At 31.6% G+C, this 22,090-nt stretch overlaps 3 protein-coding genes across 4 annotated transcripts in view; 2 read left to right on the top strand and 1 right to left on the bottom strand.

The window, feature by feature from the left end:
* The window catches only part of LOC130900776 (fringe glycosyltransferase), a 176,505-nt gene that overhangs the window by 73,298 nt on the left and 81,117 nt on the right, over positions 1-22,090 (top strand). The window lies entirely within an intron of this gene.
* On the bottom strand, positions 8,518-16,225 carry LOC130900778 (galactose mutarotase-like). Of its 2 annotated transcripts, XM_057811648.1 has the most exons (6): positions 13,930-16,225; positions 12,773-12,933; positions 10,230-10,499; positions 10,031-10,177; positions 8,715-8,896; positions 8,518-8,656 (listed from the first exon to the last, which is right to left on the bottom strand). In XM_057811648.1, the coding sequence occupies exons 1-6, from the start codon at positions 14,157-14,159 to the stop codon at positions 8,579-8,581; spliced, it is 1,068 nt and encodes a 355-aa protein (XP_057667631.1). In that variant the 5' UTR covers positions 14,160-16,225; the 3' UTR covers positions 8,518-8,578. The 2 variants fall into 2 exon arrangements, 1 of the variants encoding a protein (XP_057667631.1); XR_009060218.1 differs by lacking the exons at positions 8,518-8,656; positions 8,715-8,896 and adding an exon at positions 9,235-9,604 and having other exon boundaries at positions 9,680-10,177; positions 13,930-14,240.
* On the top strand, positions 15,842-21,939 carry LOC130900777 (galactose mutarotase-like). Its single transcript, XM_057811647.1, has 4 exons — positions 15,842-16,174; positions 19,712-20,098; positions 20,988-21,319; positions 21,764-21,939. Exons 1-4 carry the CDS (start codon positions 15,886-15,888, stop codon positions 21,854-21,856), a joined length of 1,101 nt encoding a protein of 366 aa, XP_057667630.1. The 5' UTR covers positions 15,842-15,885; the 3' UTR covers positions 21,857-21,939.

Here is a 22,090-nt window from a genome sequence, read left to right as displayed (position 1 = left end):
GCTAGTAGAATAAATAGAAAATGTGAAAATATTGGCTGATATTAGGGCTTGGCTCCAATGAGGCCAAAGACGCGATCAGAAGCGGCCTCGCGGTGCTAAGGGCCTCGCGCCTCACAGCTGAAAATAAATTTATAAAAGTATAGAAAATCCAAAAGAACACTCCACGAGGTTTTTCTTATTTTAGAGTATCTGGTAGATACTCGGCGCCAAGCACACAATCGCCTCACTACCCTACGAGCACTACAATTCTCTAATTTTCATTTCTCAAGAAAACTAAATAATGGTGAAACTCAACGACTTTCTATTTCGTCATACGAGAATTTTTGTTTTTGAAAGAATGAAAATACAGTAATAAATCCCTCAACTTCTTAAACTACACTTGTAAGAATAAAATTTTCTTTCAGCTTTCACGTCATTTATCATGAGTTTTATACCTTTTTTGTCCTCTTCTTGCTTCGCCTGATTAAATTTAAGCATTACTGTAACCCTCTTTCGCTTTATATTCGCTTAGGGAACTAAACTTTTTTTATGTTGTAAAAGTCTCGACTTAAAGGTGAACATACCCTTCCCATTGTATTTCATAATAACATGTCAGCAGGAATTTATGCATACTTCCTGCGTTTCGGTTTCCTGTCTTTGTCTCCTCAGTAGTTTCTGATGGTAGTAGCGGATATTATTTCAACCCACAGTCCAACTGGAACGTTTTACAGGTGAATTAGGTAAGCATTGAAGCGTCTTCAAATTTTTGTACATTCATGATGTCAAATGAGCCCCCGAATCAAATTACAACCACTACTTATTTTTTATCTGTCGATTTTATTTAGTTTATAACATTGAAACTCAAATAATTTGTTTATAAAAGCTTAATTACTAAAGGAATTCCAATATCGTCCCCGAAATTAATAATGTTCAAACTACATAGAATCTTTTCGGTTGAATCGACATAATGTGCATGTTTGTGCCGAGTTTGGTTTTTTAACCCATTAGTCGATTTTAGGTAGCAAATAAATCACTTCAATATTAAATTAACTGATTTTAGTGATACTTGATTGGTTGTAGATAGAACTTATGTCGAAGAATATGAAGAATTTTTAATAAAAATTCCCCAAAATTTAAAATCAACTCATTTTTTGCTCGTATGGGGGAACAAACTTCGCCGGGTTAGTTAGTTTATTAATTATTGACAGTGAATGTAAACGGGGATTTTTAATTATTATGTATTCCTTAAGAATAGTTTGTATTGTTGTATATGTTAGTATTTATAGGATCTGTGATATAAGCAATTCTAAATAATTATTCTAACAGTCAATAAATGAATCAACAACGATAGTTAAGGTGGTATCAGACGGTTCACTTTTTATTCATTTCTGTCTTTCATTAAGAATGAAACGTCTAGGCATTAAATGAATCAAAAGTGATAAATGAATTTATTAGTGAACCAATCCAGCGATGTTGGATTTCGGCATTCGGCATCAATCACTCGCACTCCGAATGAACGAAAAATCGAAAAATGAAACGCGAAGAGAACGTTCACTCGAATTCGTTTGACGACATATTCGAGGAAATGAGCGAATAAAGTTCATTTTTGTGTCATTTTGTGTGTGTCTTGTGAGCGTGGAATGAAAAAAAAAGAGAGAACATTCACTTGAGTGATCATTCACCCGAATGAACCGAAAAGTGAAACGTCTGATATCACCTTTACAATATACAGTTATTGTTCAATTAATTAACGGTGGTCAAAATTAGTATGTTATGAAAAAATTCTTAATTCATATTTGGTGGTTACTCTTTTATAAGAAAAATATAACAGGTTAAACTTGAACGTAAGTAATACGGTAAGTAGTATCAGGGAATTTGAACAGTTTTTATACTTTTATATTCACGTACCGCTGATTAAGGTCATCTTGATGGTCAGCAGGATGTTGTTTGTGTTTGCTCTGTTATTAACTCGATTACATTTTTAATCAACAGTTTATCAAATTTACTTTTTATTTGTTTATATATTTTTGATCCGCCTCAACTACACAGTACATTTATACAAGTAATTTGGATGCGTCATTCGAAAGATAAATAATTTTATTTGTACGAAACAAATTTTTTAAACGAGAGCGATGCGTCTAAATTCACACAACACATTATAAATTTTTAGTTATATATAATAAATTGGCACTTTACGCACTAGTGGCATTAAACTACTGCTAGGAAAAATACGGAAAATGAAGACCGCAGATGAACGTAGAAAAGACACAGTACTTGAGTGAGTATACATGAAGATACAACCGACATATAACTAAAAAACAACGAAATTATGGAAGAGATGATACAGAATTAAAATATAGAATAAACTAAATGGGATACTGTGGAATACTGAAATGAAGAACAACCCAAACTTACAATCTACAATACAATAATTAGGAGGAGTTGGTATATGGAGCGGAAACGAAGAGAATAAAAGAACAAATTAAGAAAAACATATAAGCCATGAAAATGGACGCCTGAAGAAGAGGAAATAGAAGGTATGTTACTATTGGTTTTATCGGCTTGTCCTCTACTCTGCATGAATTCTTTGTTCTATCTCATTCTTTGTGTCAGTTTTGTTGCTTACCGTTTCAAGTAGTTAAAGTGTAACTAATACGAAATTGACATCTTTACTATTTCTGGTTTGCGATTCGCTTTTGTCCTCTCAATATTCATATATTTTGTCTTCTTTTGATTTATTTTCTGCCTCCCTTACAATTTTTTCTGATTTTTCGGTCCCTTACTATTAGAATTAAATAATTAGCGTATGCTATTTGTTTGCATTTATTACTGATTCTTCCATCGATATTACATGTCCTTATCACTGTTATATTTTATATATAATGTATGCAAGTTCTTTGATAAGCTTTACATAATTAATATTAAAAATTTTACATCATGACCACCTCTAATCAAAAAGAATTAGCGGCTCTTTTGTGTAATTGTCAATCTTTCAAAATTAAAAGTGAAGTAATTGAAAGTTTGCCACAAAAATGACGAACTCATACACCAAAGAAGAAGTGATTTTCAGGAACTACTAATCCTAGTTCTGATAGATTTTCCATTGTTTGATGGCTGACGAGTTTTGTTTTCTGTAAAAATTTTAAACTTATAACGTAATTTCTTAAAAATTTGTCTCATTTTCTCACGTTTTTTCATATTTTTCTAGTTTTCCTATGTCTACGGACATTTATTCAATCGTATAATCGATTCTAGGTATTTAGTAATTATTATTGAGAAGTTATTAACGATTTACGAACTAATAAGGGTTTCACCCTAAATTCTAATAACAGTAGGGCCAAAAACCAGAAGCCCCAACAACCTGTCATCAACACCGATCGTACAATTAATAACTTTCTAAATTAAAGAAAACAACAACACGCTATAGAACCCATCAGTTAATCGCATTTGCCCGCTGGTTTATTAGGATAAAAAGCATCGAATCTGACTGACATTTGACTGTTTAATCAAAAATATTACAATTTGCATGCAACGGAAATGACATCAAACCTATAGTTTCGATTACAAGGTGAATCGATTAGTTGAGATCCATCGGCGCATGTTTTTATCGCTTTTCAACTTACACTTTGTGTATCAAGTCGATCAGCTTTAACAATACTGTAAAGCGGTTAAATATCTGGAAACAAAACTTCTCTTGTACGAACACGTGAACAACAAAATAAAAAATGCCACCTATGCCCTCTGACGAGCTTTCGATTGTACAAGGGGTCTTTCACTGAAGTCCTCATGTATGGGGCCATCGTGTAGTGGCCGTGCATTGAGAAAGGAAAAACTAGAGTATGACTGGACAGGGTTTAGTTAGTCAGTTGCAGCCATGAGGGCAGCATACAGGCTGAACATCCTCAAAAAACTTTAGTATGGATCAATTGGCCATGCGAAAACAAAATTTTATAAGGCATTGGAGGCACGCATCACTAATGGAATGTGGACGACGCCATAGTAACACAGTAATCTCAATATGCTTAGACAGTAGAGCTGACATACAGGCAACAGTCGAAATGATGTGGTCTACTCCTGTGCTGGAGTGTAGGAAAGTTCTACAAGAAATGGTGAGTGATGGATGCAGGATCCAGATAGTTTAATTGCCCGATCACTTGGGCAACAACGGGAACGACGAAGCGGGCTGGCTCGTCAGATTGCTAAAACCACCAATGGGCCCAGTGAGACTAGTAATATAGAGTCTGGGGAGATGGATAGAAACACCTGATACGAAACAAGCTAAGGCACGCATCTGTTACCAACCCAAAGCGCCTGATTTGCTTTTCAAAAGACAACGGTATTTGAAAGTGTCAAGTGAAGCCGTCTACTATTCTACTATGAACTATCACGATTTGTTTTTACCGCAAATTTCAGTGATAACATCATAAAATTCCCTGTCGTCATTAAAACGCCGTGAGTATTTAATCAAGATTTTGTTGTAAAATATAAAATACGAATATTGTTCACTTGAAAAGTATAAATCTTGATTAACTGTAAATGACAGGAGACAGAAAATTTAATTAAAATTTCGAAGTTATCTTGATGGTAGGGTGAGCTTTACAATAACCTGAATAGATTATTTTGAACATTTCAATATCGAATGACCCATCAAACGAAATAGTATTAAATATATTTAAAATAATGTCATCATAATGTTTTTTGTTTATCCAAAATATACTCGGTATATAATCCTGACTGTCCGCATGCAAAAGAAATTTCCAGATTAATTGGTCTACTAAGAAACCATAAATGCTTGAGACCCTATTTCGAGACTTTTTGAAATAAGTTGCGCTGATATTTTAGAGATATACTTTCCTGCTGATAATCAATTATTTGTCTTCCCGTTAGATAATCCCTCATAAAGTTATCCAATAACTGGGATCTGCTATGGGGACTTATCCAGAATTAATTTATTTATTTACACCACCTCGCAGCTCAAGGGCCAATTACAATGTGGGAATGAAACACATAATAATAGAACACTTAAAGTATAAAAATAAGAATTTAATAAAATACAAGTACTAAAGTGGGAAAAGCTGTGGTGTTACAGTGTGAAAAAAACTGCATATTGCTATACGAAGTACCCATATCCACAATGTAAGTTCCGTTTCTACTTCTATCAGCGGTAGCACTGCGATCGTTGTTGGAGCATGCGCGGCTGTTAGTCTAAGTCTAGTAGATGAAACGTACGCCATTTTCAAATCGCTGTTGCCGACTGTACTTCTTTACTTTTGTAATTCTTTATGAGAACTGCCGCCGTATGTGAAATCAGGTCTCTAATTTGTTTTCTAAATGCAAAGAAAGTTGAAACAAATGAAATTTATCGACAATTTGGCGAGGTTTCCGGAGTTACCGTTTAATGAAGGATGTGATTGATTGAAAGATGAAAAGCAACGCTTATATTTGTTTACAGATGAGATTATTCACGCAATTGAAGAGAAGCTAAAGCAAAACCATAAGTTTATCATTAGTACTCAAGCTATGGAATTGACGCAATTCTCACGATTCTAATTCTTGAAAATTTTCTGAAAACCTGAATTTCGAAAACTTCTCTCGAATTGGGCACCCAATCTGAATGGATAGAATGGGGTCAAAGTTTGTCCTCATGGAAAGTTAGTCTGAGCAAATCTTGACATTTCGAAAAATCTTGTGCTCCATTTTGGGAACAGAAAAGGCATTTTGCTGTTTGATTTTTTACGACTAAATATCAATGCACATGTTCACTACAAGCGCCGAAGATTACTGTCAAAAGAACAATAAGCTCGACCTTGAACCTCGAACTCGACAAAAAAAACTCCTACAGAAATTTGGTTGGGACGTTATTATCCTTCGTATAGCCCGGACCTCGTCCCTAGCGAAATTCATATCTCATTATACCTAGAATCTTTCTTTCGTGATCATCACTACAACGATGATGACAAGCTAAGAGAACATGTTACCACATGGTTGAAAACACAGACATCAACCTTCTATGAAGAAGAAATGAAAAAATGTATTTTATTGTCAAAAATTCGAGGCTTCAATTAATATATTTGATAATAAACAGATATTGTTGAAGTGAAAGAAAAAAGCGAAACTATAAAAAATACCCAAAAATTTTATAAAATTATCATTTTTATTGATTAGTTTGATTTAGTTTATATTTGTGGATAACATTAATTTGATCCCAATTTTCGATAAAGCATTTCTTATATCATTATTTTCGATCTATAGATCAATTGGTTGATAATTCAAATTATTGTATAACGTTGAGAATACAATACCATTCGTTTTTTTATATTTCCATGTCACACTAATTATCATTATTCTCCTTTATTTGGTATTGCTATGACTTTTAATTAATGTATAAAAAATTATTTACAGCTCAATTTCTAATAAGTGTCTTTGATCACAAATTAAGATAAATATTCTATTTAGGCATTTCTTGTATATACCAATTCATAATTACAAGAAATATGTCAAAACTACCACATAATACCGGCCTATAACTATGTGAATTGTTAAAAGAAACAAAACTTGTTTTTGTAATTATAATTCCATCCATATACACATCTGCTGATATGGGTGGGACATTATAAATCACTACCATGAATACGCAATAATCGTATAATTGGTGCCCCCGTTGTGATTTTATAATTTATTCAGTTGCCAGTGTTGCCTCTTCTTTTTTCCTTCAGCTTCTTTTTATTTTCGGCACTGATTAGTCTCGCGAACCAGATAACTATAAGGTCATTAATTTTAATTCGGGTCTTATAAGCTTATTTTCTTAAAAATGTGTCAATTCAATCTCATTTTGCAAGGTATAATTAATTAGTAAGATTATTATTTGGTGATTATACATGCGCACGTAACTCAACTCAACAATTCATAAAAGAGTTTTTTGTAAATAAATGATAGAGTTGATGGAAACCAGTGAATAAGTCTCGTAGCATTCTTTTGTCTCTCTGCTCATATTCTAATTTTATCAGACGCTCAGAACTGCCATCATTCCACCTTCTGTAATTCAGTTCTTTGTTATTTTTACTATTCATAATAGAACCGATGATACTGAAATAGAATTTCATAAGTTAGAATGAAACAGTAACAAAAAGAACAGGAATAAATAAAATTCTCAAACATTATTATATATACACAGAAAATTATGAAAAAGATGATAATTTATGGCGAAAGACTTCGAAGACATGGAGAAGAATTTGCTCTATTTAACGACACATTTTAGTATATTAAGGAGAATTATCGCAAAATTTAATTAAACGGAAAGCGTGGGAGATGCTCCAAAATCTGGAAGAGAAGCAATAAGCGATGATGTACTGTTACTGATATTTTGCTGTCATTAGAAGACAACTCTCACGTAACAACGGCAGAAATTCTATCTATAACAGAATGTTGGTAGTAAGGTTGTTTAATAAATAATAACTACACTCATAGTAGTATTTTTAGAAACGGAACGTAGTGCTCGAGTGGTAAAGTAAATCGACACAAAGTAAAAACTATCAACGGCGGGTATCATGCGAGTGTTATTTTCCAACAGTGAAGAGATGATGTCGGCAGTTAATGGCTATTTTGAGGAGCTAGATGATTATTATTATAAAATCTTATTGAACACTGAAAGGAGATCACTTTGAAAAGTAGTTATATATTTTTCCAAAATTTTCAAAAATCTCTTATTTATATTTAACTCTTTCCAAGGATTAATAATTGAATATATGACTTTTATCCTTTATGCTTTCTTATTATTTACTAAACCACTTTGATAACATGATAAGAAAGTCCTTATACATGAAGTGAGAATAGGTTTTATATTTTTATATTTTAGTGTTTTTGATATGCTTGCTTTGTTAATTGAATGTAATATATCTTCATACTTCTTTTGAATAAGTTATCGATCATTTTTAAAGGTAATTTCCTCTTAATACAGCTTTCTTACGCAATAGCTCTTCATCTTAATTCAGGATGTCATACTTAAATAATTTCATCAACCAAGTTGGTTTGGTATACCATACTGTTTTTTTATGCCAAGAAAATTGTTATTAATTTGTTCAATCTGGATTTTTATTATAAGAATTGAATATTTGACTTGTATTCCCAATTTTATTCCTTGGTACTGTAGCAATTATCTACATAATAAAAAATAATGAAACATTCATGTTAAGTTTGTTCATGACTATTTTTTTCAATATTTTCTATTGATAATAGTGCTATAACACTTGAAATGTATGACCTCATATATAACAATCAGTCTTTTTTATAGATTTCAATTTCAAATTTGAAGTAAGTCCAAGTGTCTTAATCTACATCTACAATTGTTATGGATATAATTGTATAAAAAAGAAGTTACATCTTATGAAATTAGTACATGTTCATTAGGAATTTTTATATTTTTAAAATATCTTCTAAACTTTCCAAGCTGTTTAGTATCCAATCGTTAAATTTCGGTGAATAATGGTTACAAAACAGTTTTGTGAAAGTGAGGGTGAGGATATTAATACATTGGAATACTTTTATATCGTTCTAAATAGTTTTAATATCTAATGATGAAGACTACAATAACTGTTGTTTATTATTTCAATGAAAACTTAAAGACAACAGAATGGTGATACTGTTCTCCTGGGTAAACAATCGTATTCGGAAAGTTCTCCTATAAAAAAAAATTTTGTGTTTGTTATAAATGTTCAAACACCGACATCAATACTTACATTATTAACAGAATCAGGATATTTCTGTGTTTCTAGACAAAAACCTCCATGTTTCTTTATATATCCGTCTTTACCCATCACAGTATCATCTTCAGGTAGGAAGTTACTCGTGTAGAACTGAACTCCAGGTTGGTTACTGTACACCTCCATTAATCTACCGCTCGTTGGATGGTAGACACTCGCTAAAATCAAAAATCATCTTCTAAATTTAAAATTGAATAACGTAATTGTGATTGATCATGGCACCCTTAGGTGGATTACATGATTATGTTGAGTATAATATTCTTCATAAGTGGACTACGATATTTTTTACAAAACGGGCAGTTAAGTTTGAGAAAAATAAAAATATCACTGGAAAACTCCAAAACTCTTTCGACATACTTCATCAAGTAGGTACGTCAAAATCTATCCGATTTCTGTTCCGTTCCTTCTGCTTTTACCATAAATTTCTATCATTAAAAAATGAACAGTGAGAATAAAATATTTTTCACTCACATTATCATTATTAATATCTTTACCTTCCTCAAATGGTTTTATAAAGTGTCCGTCTCTCAAGGTATTAATTTCCTAAATGATCCATTGTACCGATTTAGACAAGTAAATTATAATTATTTAAACGAAGGTCATTGTCTTACCAAACAGGGAAACGCTTTTATCGTCCGTGTTGAACTTTTATAGGTATGATCCGACCTGCTAGTCTGGAAAAGACCATCTCGGAAACGATTCACAAACCCAAGTCGGTTGGAACACAAAACAGAATCGTCACCGTACCAAGGACCGTTTGTTGATGGGTTGGAACGAACCTTATATAAACCGTAAAACCACCATTGATTCAGCAAAGATACATCCTAGTTGGGTATCAACATGTCCCTTGTGAAGACATATTCAAGCTGTGTGCGTGGTGTGCCACAACAAAAAAAAGACAAGAATTGAATAAATAATTATTAGATGTTGATATGAAATACCTTTGGTTTTATAATTATGAACTATCAGAATATTCTTGGAAAGAAATGGGCAAGAACGCTTGGATATCAGTAGCCATCAAAGTAAAGTTTTGGTAGATAATACGTGGCTTTAGGTGCGACAATTCCAATAAAGTCGAGTTTTAAAACACGTTTGCGAAAAGTTGCAGCTTTGCCTTACCCCAGACAAATTTAATGTTCGTTCAGTGAAATTGTCTTAAAACAGAAGGGATTTTCATACCACTCCAAAAAGTTTTCGTACAATGTACAAAATTGATTCAATATTATTTCAATTGACGTCATAGTAGAATACAAAAGGGTGTAAATACTTTAAGAAATTATGTAAATCTTTACCAACAAAAGTGTTTCCTTGTTCTATTCCCTTTGTGATACAGAAATTATTATCGAAACCAGGTGAATTAGGTACTTTGTTAATTATTTGACCTAGTTCCTTAGGAACTCTCAAATCAAATACGGTATTTTGTACTGGAAGAAGATTACCTAAAACAAAAACGAATATTTTATATTGAAATTTTTATTTTCATGATTTTACCCGTTGGAATGCCGCCATCAACTTCTGTTATCTTATCTGCGTTTATACAGACGTTATGTTTGTACAATTCTTGAGCACCTGCTCCATTTCCTGCTAAATTGAAATACGAATGGTTTGTGAAATTAACCGGACAAGGTTTCGTAGTTACAGCTTTATAATCTATACGGAATTCATTGTCTTTGGTTAATTCGAAAATTACATTCGCTATCAAATCTCCAGGATAATTTTCTTCCATGTCCGCTGAATGATAACTGAGGATTAGTCGCGTACCTATAAAATACGAGTTCAAGTTAAAAATATAACTAATTTATAAGGTATCAACTAATAAATTAATGTGTGAAAACACATTTTGTGTTTTTATATTATTACCCACAAAGAATACATTTATTCGGTTAATTATTAATTCGGTTAGTTTCAGTATGTATTTTGACAAGATTAAATGGGAGTTCACAAGAAGCAGGAAAAGATATAACGGAATTCTCAGTTATTGCTATGATTAGATAATTAAAATTTTCGTGCAAAAAACAAAACTACGATAACTAGAATATAGTTAATTATGATATAACCTTCTATATAACAACTAGAACGATCCTGAAATTATTCAACATCACCATCCAAATAAAACAATGGTTAAAGCTACTTCTATAAAGGTAGCTTCACATGTTGCAATACAACGTGCAAGAAATTGCATGATATTTTTCCCAAGGTCAAAATATTTCATAGAGTGAAATGAACTAGAAAAACGTGGTCAGTGAATAACTGGCAATCATGATATCTGCTGATGCCTCTCTTTTGGAGCCAGATAGACAGTTTGGTTATTATACGAAAAGTAACTAGACTTCTTCCTAGAAAGGCAACTTGCACGCAACAAAAATGGCAATATTTTGAAACAAGAGATGATGTTTAAAAGGCCTGCCTCATTGTACTATTAGGAATGTTATATTTTTGGTTTAATTAAAAATTTATGGATAAATAACAAAACCCACGAATTTATTTTAAAGATTTTTATGTCGGAATGAGCTTTTTGAGCACACTTCATGTAGGAGGCAATTCAAGTTGAATAGGTTTCGATAAAGGTAGGTTTTTTGAAGAAGGAAACCTCGAAAGTTTATTTATCATTGTAATCTGATCATCAGCGGGATCCATAGATAATTCTATTCTCACCATTGTTTTATAGAATAACATGAATATATAAAATGTCGCAATTTGCTCTGTTTTTACACTAAGCACTAACGGCTAACTAACTCGTCCTCTTGAGTCTTTCCTCGAGGAGCTGGAAAACCTCGATTTCATATATTTTGAGCGCCGACGTAATTTTTTATATAGACAGAGTGAATTTTCTTCTCAGCATTTTCTTACATTGTTTGTTTTTGATCTGAGCTTTCCAGAGTACACTTCCTGTGTTAGCCTCAGATATTTTACTTTATTACCATGTGGTATCTATTTGTCGTCTACTTTATAGTCTATGTGAAACACATGACAATATTTGACGTTGCTAAGAATCCCATTTTGATATTTTAATTCGTTTTAGACGCTTCTTCATATTAAAAATGGCACAAGGTACAGCTGTTTCTGACGAAATATGTCAATATTGATTTACATTTACAATGTCACAAAGTTTCTCAAAATGACGCTGGCTAAACACGGTTCAATTTAATAGCAGAATTTGCGACACGCGTATCAAATGATACTTATAAAATCAAAAACTAGGGAATTGCTAAATGAAGAGGTTTTTTAAGGACTAACAGATTATCGCTCAGAATTGGATAAGGAACTGAAAGAACAATCAGCTGAACTTCATCTGCGCATTTTTTTGAGAAAGAAATATTGCGTCTTGCAATGCATTGCACGTCGTATTGCATCATATCAAGCGGCCTTGATAAATCGATAACAAACAAACATTAAAAGTTGATGAAAACAACTAATTCTGAATAAGGATATTTTCCTGTGTATTGTATAACAAGTATTAATTTTGAAAAATTTGCTTGGTAGAAACGTGCTAGATCTAGAAAATTTGGTGGATGAAGCTCAATAGTCAATGACATTGGTTGTAGATAACTGAAACTTACGTTTAACATTTTCTTAAGGGCTAACAAACACCAACCAAGGAACTACAAGGTGGAATATTCGGCATAGTTATTCAATAAGAGAGAGTAGATGGCTATACTATTGCTAAAACAGAAAGTAGTCCGCGTCGTTTGTGATAATATGCACCAAGAATATTTCGGATTTTGTAATTAATTTCTTCCAAATCAAAGGAAATCGTCAATTTGTGATTCGAATTATTTTTACAAAAGTAAACAAATCGATTAGGGAATAAATTATTTGTAATAACGACCAAAAAATCATAAAAAATCTAGGTGAATGCAGGTGAAAACTGACTACACTACCAGTGGCAGATGTAGTGGCAAAGGAACAAGTGAAACGGTAGCGTAGAGTCTGCTGATAATATGGTTCTATTCACTTACTGGCCCAAAATCGCACACCCCTCATTTGACCTTGTGCTCTATAGGTAAATTACATTGCTGTTAACTCGTATTTACCTTGAATACACGCTTCCCAAAAAACTTTATCAAATCCTATTTTACCACCATGTAAATGATGAGGTCCATTATTGTTTGCTAGGTTATACGTTACTCCCTCTACAATCATTTTGGCTTTTCTAATTCTATTGGCAACTCTACCGATAGTCGCTCCAAAGTATCTAAACAAACAATTTGATGTTTAATTTTTAATTTTTTAATTTTTCAATTTGTTCATATTCAAATTTGGTTATAGAATATGATAAACAGATTTGACAAGAAAGTACACACTAAAATTCTTTCCATAAAAAAGCTGTAGTTGATCAAATATAGGTTGTTCATGCGAAAAAGTTCAGGATGTGATTGCTCGTCTGAAATTAAGATGGGTCTTTCCTATAACAAAATTTCCTCAGCCTATCAATTTCCGAGATGTCACCCTTAAAAGGTGGTGACTAATATTTTTTTTTTCTAAAATGTCAGTAATATTAGAAATTGAAATTCTGTCATTTTTGAGCACTCTCAAAAGACTAATCAAGGGTATTTTTTCAACATTCCTCTACATTATACGGGGGTGAAATTAGCAGACTTACTTTCATATCAAAACTTTTTGTGAAGATGAAGTTTAATGAAATAAAATTAAATAAACTTTTTTATTTGAAAATATTTTATATTCTTAATTTCTTCTCCAAAACCAGGTGATATAGAGAAAAAAATGCACAACATAATTTATAATTTTTGTAATGAATTCGGTGGAAAATAGTAAAGATGTAAAATGTAGTACGATTCATAATAAATGCTGTAAATGACCATTTAAGTCCTTTGCTAATTCACAAAAATCAAAGAATTTCATGTTTTTGGCTTTACTGAAATTTTAGCAAAAAGAAATAAATAAAAACTCAATTCTAGTTACCACCGTTTGACGGTGGTATCTCGGAATTTGACAATGAGTTGACTTAGGAAATTTTGTTATAGGATCTTAATTTCATGCGTGCAATCACCTCCTACATTTTGTCGCATGAATTAAGAAACACTCTGTCTGTATAATTAAAAAGAAGCATACGCTATTAAAGCAAAAACTTAATGTTTATATACTGGATATCAAACATTTTCATAAATGGATGTTCTTGGAGGGTTTTTGATTATTGTCCAAGAAACAAATTTTTGATATGAAAACTCACCTATTATATGGCTGTAAATACTTTTCAACAGTGTCAAATCCAATAGTGATATCTTTAATATTACCGTCCTTATCCGGTACTTTGATTGATGTTATGTAACCTCCATAATCAATGACTTGTACACTGAATTTGTTCTTATTTTGCCACGTGAATCTTCTCACTGTTCTGTTTTTACCTTTCCCATCAGTTACTTTTCCAAAGGTATCTTCGGTAAGAATCACTTCGCCCATTTTTTCGATTAATGGCAAATTAATGTAATATACTCTATACGCACACAGCAACGGCTTTTAAATATACTTCATACTGTTTATCATTATTGATAATAAAAAACACTTTGCATTGTTTGTTATCTAACAATGGTATATTACACTACATTGAATGATATGGTGTTGAAGTGAACCATAATTTTATTTTTGCTCATTAACTTATTTACAATTAAACTTTATAAATTTAACGTTCAGAAACGTACAAGGTGTAACGTAATGAGTTGAGTCGATATATTTAGCGCTAACTGTTGGTAACACTTTCTAGAAAATTTGTTCACGAGAACTTTTTTTATTTTCCAACGACTTTCGGTTATAAAATGAATCCCATCACTTTTTTTTCTTATGGAATACCATCCTTTATCAAACAATTTCAGTTATCAATTATTTTGAAAATTATTAGAATACTTATAAAATACTACTTAAAAAAATACTTATTCACCAATTGGCGCTACAGTCCTTGAAGAACCTTAACCTCCCGGATAACAGTCTTCCATTTTTCTGGATGTTGTACTTTTCTTCTCTAGTTTCGGACCCCTAATTCTTTCAGGTTCTATTCTACTTCATCCTGCCATCTTATGCGTGGTCATCCTGGTAGTGTCCTTCCGGCTTTTGCTGGTATTCAAGTTTGAATCCTCAATCCTCTGGCATCCGTTCGACGTGACCAAACCATCTTAGTATCGCACTCTTGATCTCTTCCACCCGGCTGGGCTCTCCTTGGTTGGACTGGAGCTAACGACCCCATCCCGTAAAAGGCCAACTGTTACTAAAACTAAGTAACAAAAGCCTCGGAATAGGACACAAATTTCGAGTTTAATTTTTTGAAAACACAAAAATCATAATTTGTCTAAGTAACGCTAGAAAATTCTCAAATATTTGGGAGCTGCTTAAAAATATATTATAAAGAATGTGATTATTAATAACTCGTAATTTGTGTCAATTAGTTGAGCTAGAGACATATTGATCTATTTCGTCACCCGGTACCTGTCAGGTAGCAACGACATTGCAAAGCGAGATGTCTGTTGGGGAACTATACGACTCACCTCTTTAAGAAGCTTTAATGTAGCGTTTGTCTTTACACAGCGTCGCACTCACAGAAGAAATGTGGTTTCTCTTAGTTCCTTTGCTAAAGAGCTGTCGGGAGTTTCTCCGATTTTTCATATAGTAATCCACCGGACCATGGCCAGTGAGCAATAAAAAAGAAAAAGACTGTTTCAGACCTGGAGTATTACTTCATGTATCTGATATCTTTTAATTTTCTAACTAAATAAACATAAATCAACGAAATAGATCTAGACAACCATACAAGAATTTCAGGCCTAACATTTTTCAATGAATATTTGAAAATGAATCAAAAATATTCTAGTCAGCTCACTATAGTAAGTCCAACCTAACCTAACTTATAGTCCAAACTCAAATTAACATCTTAATCTCTAGTTTTAACACAGTCGCATACCGTGTCACAAATAACATACCAACCTCTTGATACATTTCTAATATTTAAACTTCATTTGACCTTGGTTTGAAATGAACCATTTTCAAGTCTGAATTACATTTCATAGTTCATTGCCAAGTATAATAGATTACCCAATTTGCAAATAATAAAATTAACCCGAGATAAAAGCGTTATCAAAATATTTTTATATAGATATATAAATAATTCATTGGTTCATGCTATAACAGAAAACGCAAAATGTCTGATAAGTGTAAATGTGCAAAATCCTCAGAAGTGGTACTTTCAGTTGATGATTATGGACAGTATGGAAGCAGAAAAATAAAACAGTTTACATGGAAAAATAGTACAGGAACGACAATACGATTGATTAATTATGGAGGACACATCACTTCTATTTGTTTACCAGATAAAAATGGTAAAATTGATGATATAGTTGTAGGTTTTAATGATCTTGACGGATATCTTGGATCAAATGATATTTATTTTGGATGTACAGTTGGTAGATTTGCCAATCGCATAGCCAAAGGTACGTAAGTGATTCCTTCTCTTCCCAGTCGTATACTTCACATACTTAATTATACTGTTTTTCTCTAAAATTTTGACAACTGACATTATTGCACTTCATCTTTAACATTCCGTGTTATGTCGAATTGTTATAAACACTGGATGAAAACAAAATATCCGATCCGTTTTGGCGGTATAGCCTTTGCTCTAAAAACGAAATAATTATGATAAAATAAAATGAAAATACAAAAAATTCTATAGAAAATTTGTTGAGTTAGAAAAAAACAAACAGCAAATGCAGACTTAAAAATAAAGTTTGGAAAGGAAGACAGTGAAATTGCGATTTCTCGAGCTATACAAAAGAGGATATAATAAGAGCAGAAACAGAGAAGAAAGAAAATGAGGGAAACGAAAAATAGTAATAAAAATTGGAGAAATTATAAATGGAGCAAACGTGATGTTTAAGCACGAAAAGAGAAAGAAAAGAAGGAATCATAAACTGTCCTTCAACTAAAAACAATTAAAAAGAGAGAATATGTAGGGAGAATATACAAAAAAGATAAATAAATTATAAAGAAGAAAGAACTGTAAAATTAGAAGATGGATAAGACAAGTAGAAGCTAAGCAAGCAGTACAAAAAAAATAGAACAAAGAGAAAATTCAAATAGCTTGGAAAGAATATTCATATTACCACTTTTAAAGAAGGTGAAAATACATATCATAACAATTATGTAGGCATACAATTACTGAATATGGTACTGAAAGTTTATCGTACAGAACCGAGAAAATAATGGAAAACGATTTATTTACGTGAAAAACGTATCAAGTGTATCTCGAGTTTGCAGAGATATATAAAGCATTTAAGAGTATTACCAGGAAAAAAAATATGAGTAATTTTACAACAAAAAGGAGCTAAATTGACAAACAATATTAATACACTTCGAAAGATCCTGATAAGAAAACATAATGAGCAGGGTAGAAATGTTTGGAGTATGGATTTATTCCTACCTGTGTATTAAAAGAAGTCAAAATGAAGCTGAGCAAATAGGTTTGAGATAAAGAAAAAGAGGAGTGTTTGGAATCTCTGAATGAGTTTTGCCGTCGATTGAATATTGCTTCTTAGAACCAAAAAGAAGATAAATCCTATTTGCGATAATATGCCATCAAATATTAATACTAAAGAACATGAATATAAATATAGAAAAGACAAAAACAGAATCGAAGCGGATAAAATACAGATAGAAAACGTGAAAAAGTTCAAATATTTAGGTGTAGACATACGGAGTACTGCAAAACAAAATAATCTGGTAAATGAATCAGCGCCACAACTATGGTGTTGTTTCGAATAAAAACATTTTAGAAGAAATATCAAGGAAGCTCAGAACGAATGTTTACAAATAAGTTTTACGGTTAGTACTGATGGATAGTTGTAAAAGTTGGGGACTTGGGGAAAATGTAAAAGTCCAAAGTGTCATTAGATAGAATAAGAAGTGAAAATATGAGGCAAGAGTTGAATAGATACCCTATTCCAAAAAACAAGTTAGTGAGTTTTTATATATTTTCCAAAATTAAATAAGTGAACAACAGAAAATTAAATTTGAATTGGGAATCAATTTTATAATTTTTTTTTCATGTTTGTTCATTAACTGAACAATTTTATTATTTCTTAATTAATAATTATCTATTATTAAATTATTCTTATTATTATATTATTAAAAAAAATGAGGTATTTCTGTTGAAATTACATATTACAATAGATGAGAAGTGGGTAGCACCCATGGTAGTAACATAATTAAACTAAATTCTAGTAACTTTTCGACTTGATTAATATCGTATTCAATGAAAGTATAAGATAGTCTAAATGAGGTCGCAGCGTGTATTTATTATATAATAGTTATAATTGAAAAGTTGTCTTATTAACTTTACGTATATACAGCATCTAAAAAAAGTTAATTTCATAACCTCCTGCTGTTATATTAAACAAAAAATGCTGCTATTCGATTTAAAGATGTTAATTTAATATACAGACCTTTATTCTTCACATCCAATTCCACATTTCTCACTGTAGTTTGATGCAGAACTCATGCCAGCTACATAATACCCATATCCATTACGGTTTTGCTAATAATAGGAAGTTATTTGGAAGCTAGGACATAACGAGAATACTAATTTTTGCATTCCTTGTTATAATTGTTTTTGCTTTGAGGTAGAATCATTCTTATTAATATCAGATGAATTATTTTTTTATTTAAATAGTTTCTCTACAATATCTTAATTGATCAGGCTTTTAATATTTTTATTTGAAGAAACCACTTTATTCTTGAGTGTATTATTTAGAACACAAATTGTTTGGTTTGTATTGTTGCATTAACCAATAGAAAGTAGCTTTTGTTAAAAAAATCTGCTCTATAGCGAATAATTACATAGATTCTATCTACTGATTCACTTAAATATTCAATTAGGGTTCAGAAAATCCTCCATATTTCACGCCGTACAACTTAGTCTTGGTTATTATTTTCGAAAATTATCGAAACCTTCAAGTAACAAATCTTTTTCTTCATATTATTATTTGTTTTAGAATCATACTTATTGATACTAAATAATTTGTGGTGGATCATGTACAACATTACAGTGTAGATCGAACCATAACCATATTTTATAAAATTTTAATCGATATTCTGTGACGCAATTTAGTTATAAATATCCCTAAACTTATAATCTCTAAGCTGGGAGCCCTGAAACCATGATTATTGTTTTATATATCTTTATTTCCAACGTCCTCCGATTTCTAATCGCCATCTATCTGCCAAAGCTAACACATAAATAAAGATTGATGATGATACTAATGACAATGAATATGAAATCTCAAGAAACGTAAAAAGGTCGATGCCAATCTTGATTTCAAAACTTTTTTGAGTTGCTTGTTATTTTTATTTGGTACAGATAAAAAAAACATTAACATACACATGGGGTTGAACTTTTAAATCAATTTAATTTATTATTTATCGAAGATAATGCCCCTGTGTAATTTTTGTCTAAACATTCAAAATTGAAAAATAACTGAACCTGCTTTTAAAGAAAATACAAGTGACAGTAAAGATGTAGTTGAATTCGTACATACATATTAGATCTTGTTTATGGTCAATTCCACAGATCACCAAGTTAATTAATAAAGAAGAGGCGTTGACACTTTTTAGTAGCCACATGGCATCCTCCCTCAGGTGGAGGATGTAAACTTCCTCATTTCCATCCAAGTATCAGAGGGTACGTCTTATTTCTAATTACTGTTTGGTTTTCCATATTATACAGTTACAGAATGCAGGAAATGGGAAGAGCAACCTTAGATGGAGAATAAAATTTCCTCAATACTAGATTTCAATTATTAATTGTTAGATTATTGCTAGTTATTAATAAGATTTGTTACTATTGTTATTTTACAGTCAATAAGAAAAAATTTTCTTAATTGATAATAAAATGGGATACTTAAAAATATTATCAGCAAATATTTGCATTGAAATATACATTCAATACTCAATGAAACAAATTTTTTTCCATTCAGGAAAGATGACTATAGAAGGAGTAGAGTACAATTTAGCAAAAAATGATGGTTCCAATCACCTTCACGGAGGCGTTAGGGGGTTTGATAAAGTCGTATGGGACTATTCCATAAAAGGGAATCAAGTAACGTTAAGTTACGCTTCACCAGATATGGAAGAAGGTTATCCTGGTACTCTTCTAGTTAACGTAACATTTGAACTGAATTCCAGTAACGAGTTTGTAATAAATTATAAGGCGATGACTACGAAACCAACTGTAGTAAACTTAACGAATCACAGTTATTTTAATTTAGCTGGGGATAGCACAGGTGCTGAAGAGCTATATAAACATATGGTTAAGATTAATGCTCCACATATAACTGAAATTGATGACGAACTCATTCCTACAGGTACAAACAATATTTAGTTTATAATTATTCAAGTTTCGTATTATCAAATTATATCTTCGGGAAGTTATTAACTTTAATATTAAAAAATAATGAGGTTCCATTTCAGATAAACCTTTGCAAAGCTAGATCAATTTATTCAGCTATTCTTAAGAGCTTAATTTTTCCAAAAAGATTTTGTAGTCACTTTCTCGGTATTTCCTTAGCTCTCGTTATAAAAAATAGATTAAAAGTGATTGATATATAGTCTATAAACGATATAAGTATCCTTGATTACTTTCTTATTCGTAATTTTAATACAATTTTATTTTAAAGTGGAATGAAACTTCGAAAAGTAGTATTATTTTTTCAATGATAGTGTAACTAAGTTGTTAATATCTACTCTGATGTTTGTATTCATCGTAATGACTTCTCCGAGATATGGTAATACTGTAGAATGAAAAAATTGACTTCCTACTGCGGTTTTTTTTTTCTATCCAACATGCCTACTTTAGTTTTATCGTTTTTCTCTTTAATTTCTGTTTCCCACCGATAAAGTAGATTCTAATTTCATTTCTATTATGCTGGATCTTCCACTTTTTTAGATTTTAAAATGTTTTATGAATTCTTTATGAATTTCAATGCCTTTCACTTCTCAAGTTAGTTCCCTAAACGTTTCTTGAAGTACTGTGTTGAACAATTTAGATGGAATTGTCTCACCTACTTTTGCATCGTTGCAGATGCGTTAGTTAACTAGATATTTAATCAATCTGTTGTTTTTTGAAAAATACTTCCAATAAGGTATATCAATATTATCTAAAGTACTTTCACAAGTGTTTGTGATTATACATTTTTTCATAAGGGAGTCCAAATTTTATTATATGAATATAACTCATAGTGAATATATTTATAGGCAAATACTTAGATGTTTTGGGTACTGTATTTGATTTCCAAGAACCCGTTCGTCTTGGCGATGTTATAGATAAGGTACCGAATTCCTCAGGGTTTGATCACAATTTTTGTATTTCCCAAACACGTACGAAATTAGAACAAATGATTGCCAATGTAATTCATCCCCAATCTGGACGTCGAATGGAAATTTACAGCGACCTTCCTGGAGTACAGTTTTACACAGGAAACCTTTTACCAGAAGATAAAAGTATACCAAGTAAAACTGGTGGATATTATCAAAAGCATGGAGCATTTTGTATGGAAACACAAGGGTTTCCAGATGCTATGAACCACGTAAGTTTTCAGATTAACTTCACATTTTATTATGTGACTATATATGCTAAAGGGAAAGAAGGAAGAGTTGACTTTGCCTAGGAAGAGTTTGAGTAATTGTTCATTGAGAATAAGACAAAATTCTTCTAGTAAAAGGTTAATTAGGAAGATATCGTATTTGGTAAACATCTGAAATTTAAGTCTGTAAACGAAGTGTCTTTGTACAATTTAACCTCTTTGCAAAATCCTAAGCATAATCAACTCTGAACTGTAAAATTGGTATTTCAATTAACAAAAGAGACCATCTAGGTCGAGGAGAGCCTGTAACATTCACATTTGAGGTGATCTGAAAACATTAAATCAAGCAAATAGGTTAATTCAAGATAGATTTCAACATGTGAACCTGGAATTGATTGATTTTTTTATATTTACCGCATGTTCTTCAAAAAGAAACATTATTTTCAGAGCAATTTCCCTAGCCCTCTTTTACAATCAGGAGACATCTTTGACACCACTACGAAATTGAAGTTTTCTGTTGAAAATACTAGTGAGCAATAATTTTGTTTATCATTTGTATTCACATGAATACTTTATTGTAACCAAAAAGCAACTCAATATAATAAATAAAACCAAATTTGAAACATTTGCTTTATTTTTATTAGAAGTTATAAAATAATTATGGGCGCTAGTCTTAGGGCGAGGATTACGAAGAGGTAGCACAATATTCAAAGATCTATAAAAAAAAATAAAAGTCCCGCCTGCCGAATCACTACGAGCAGCGTAGCTCCGTCT

This window comes from Diorhabda carinulata, chromosome X (assembly GCF_026250575.1).
Source record: "Diorhabda carinulata isolate Delta chromosome X, icDioCari1.1, whole genome shotgun sequence".
NCBI lineage: Eukaryota > Metazoa > Arthropoda > Insecta > Coleoptera > Chrysomelidae > Diorhabda > Diorhabda carinulata.
This window is presented reverse-complemented; position numbering and strand designations above follow the sequence as displayed.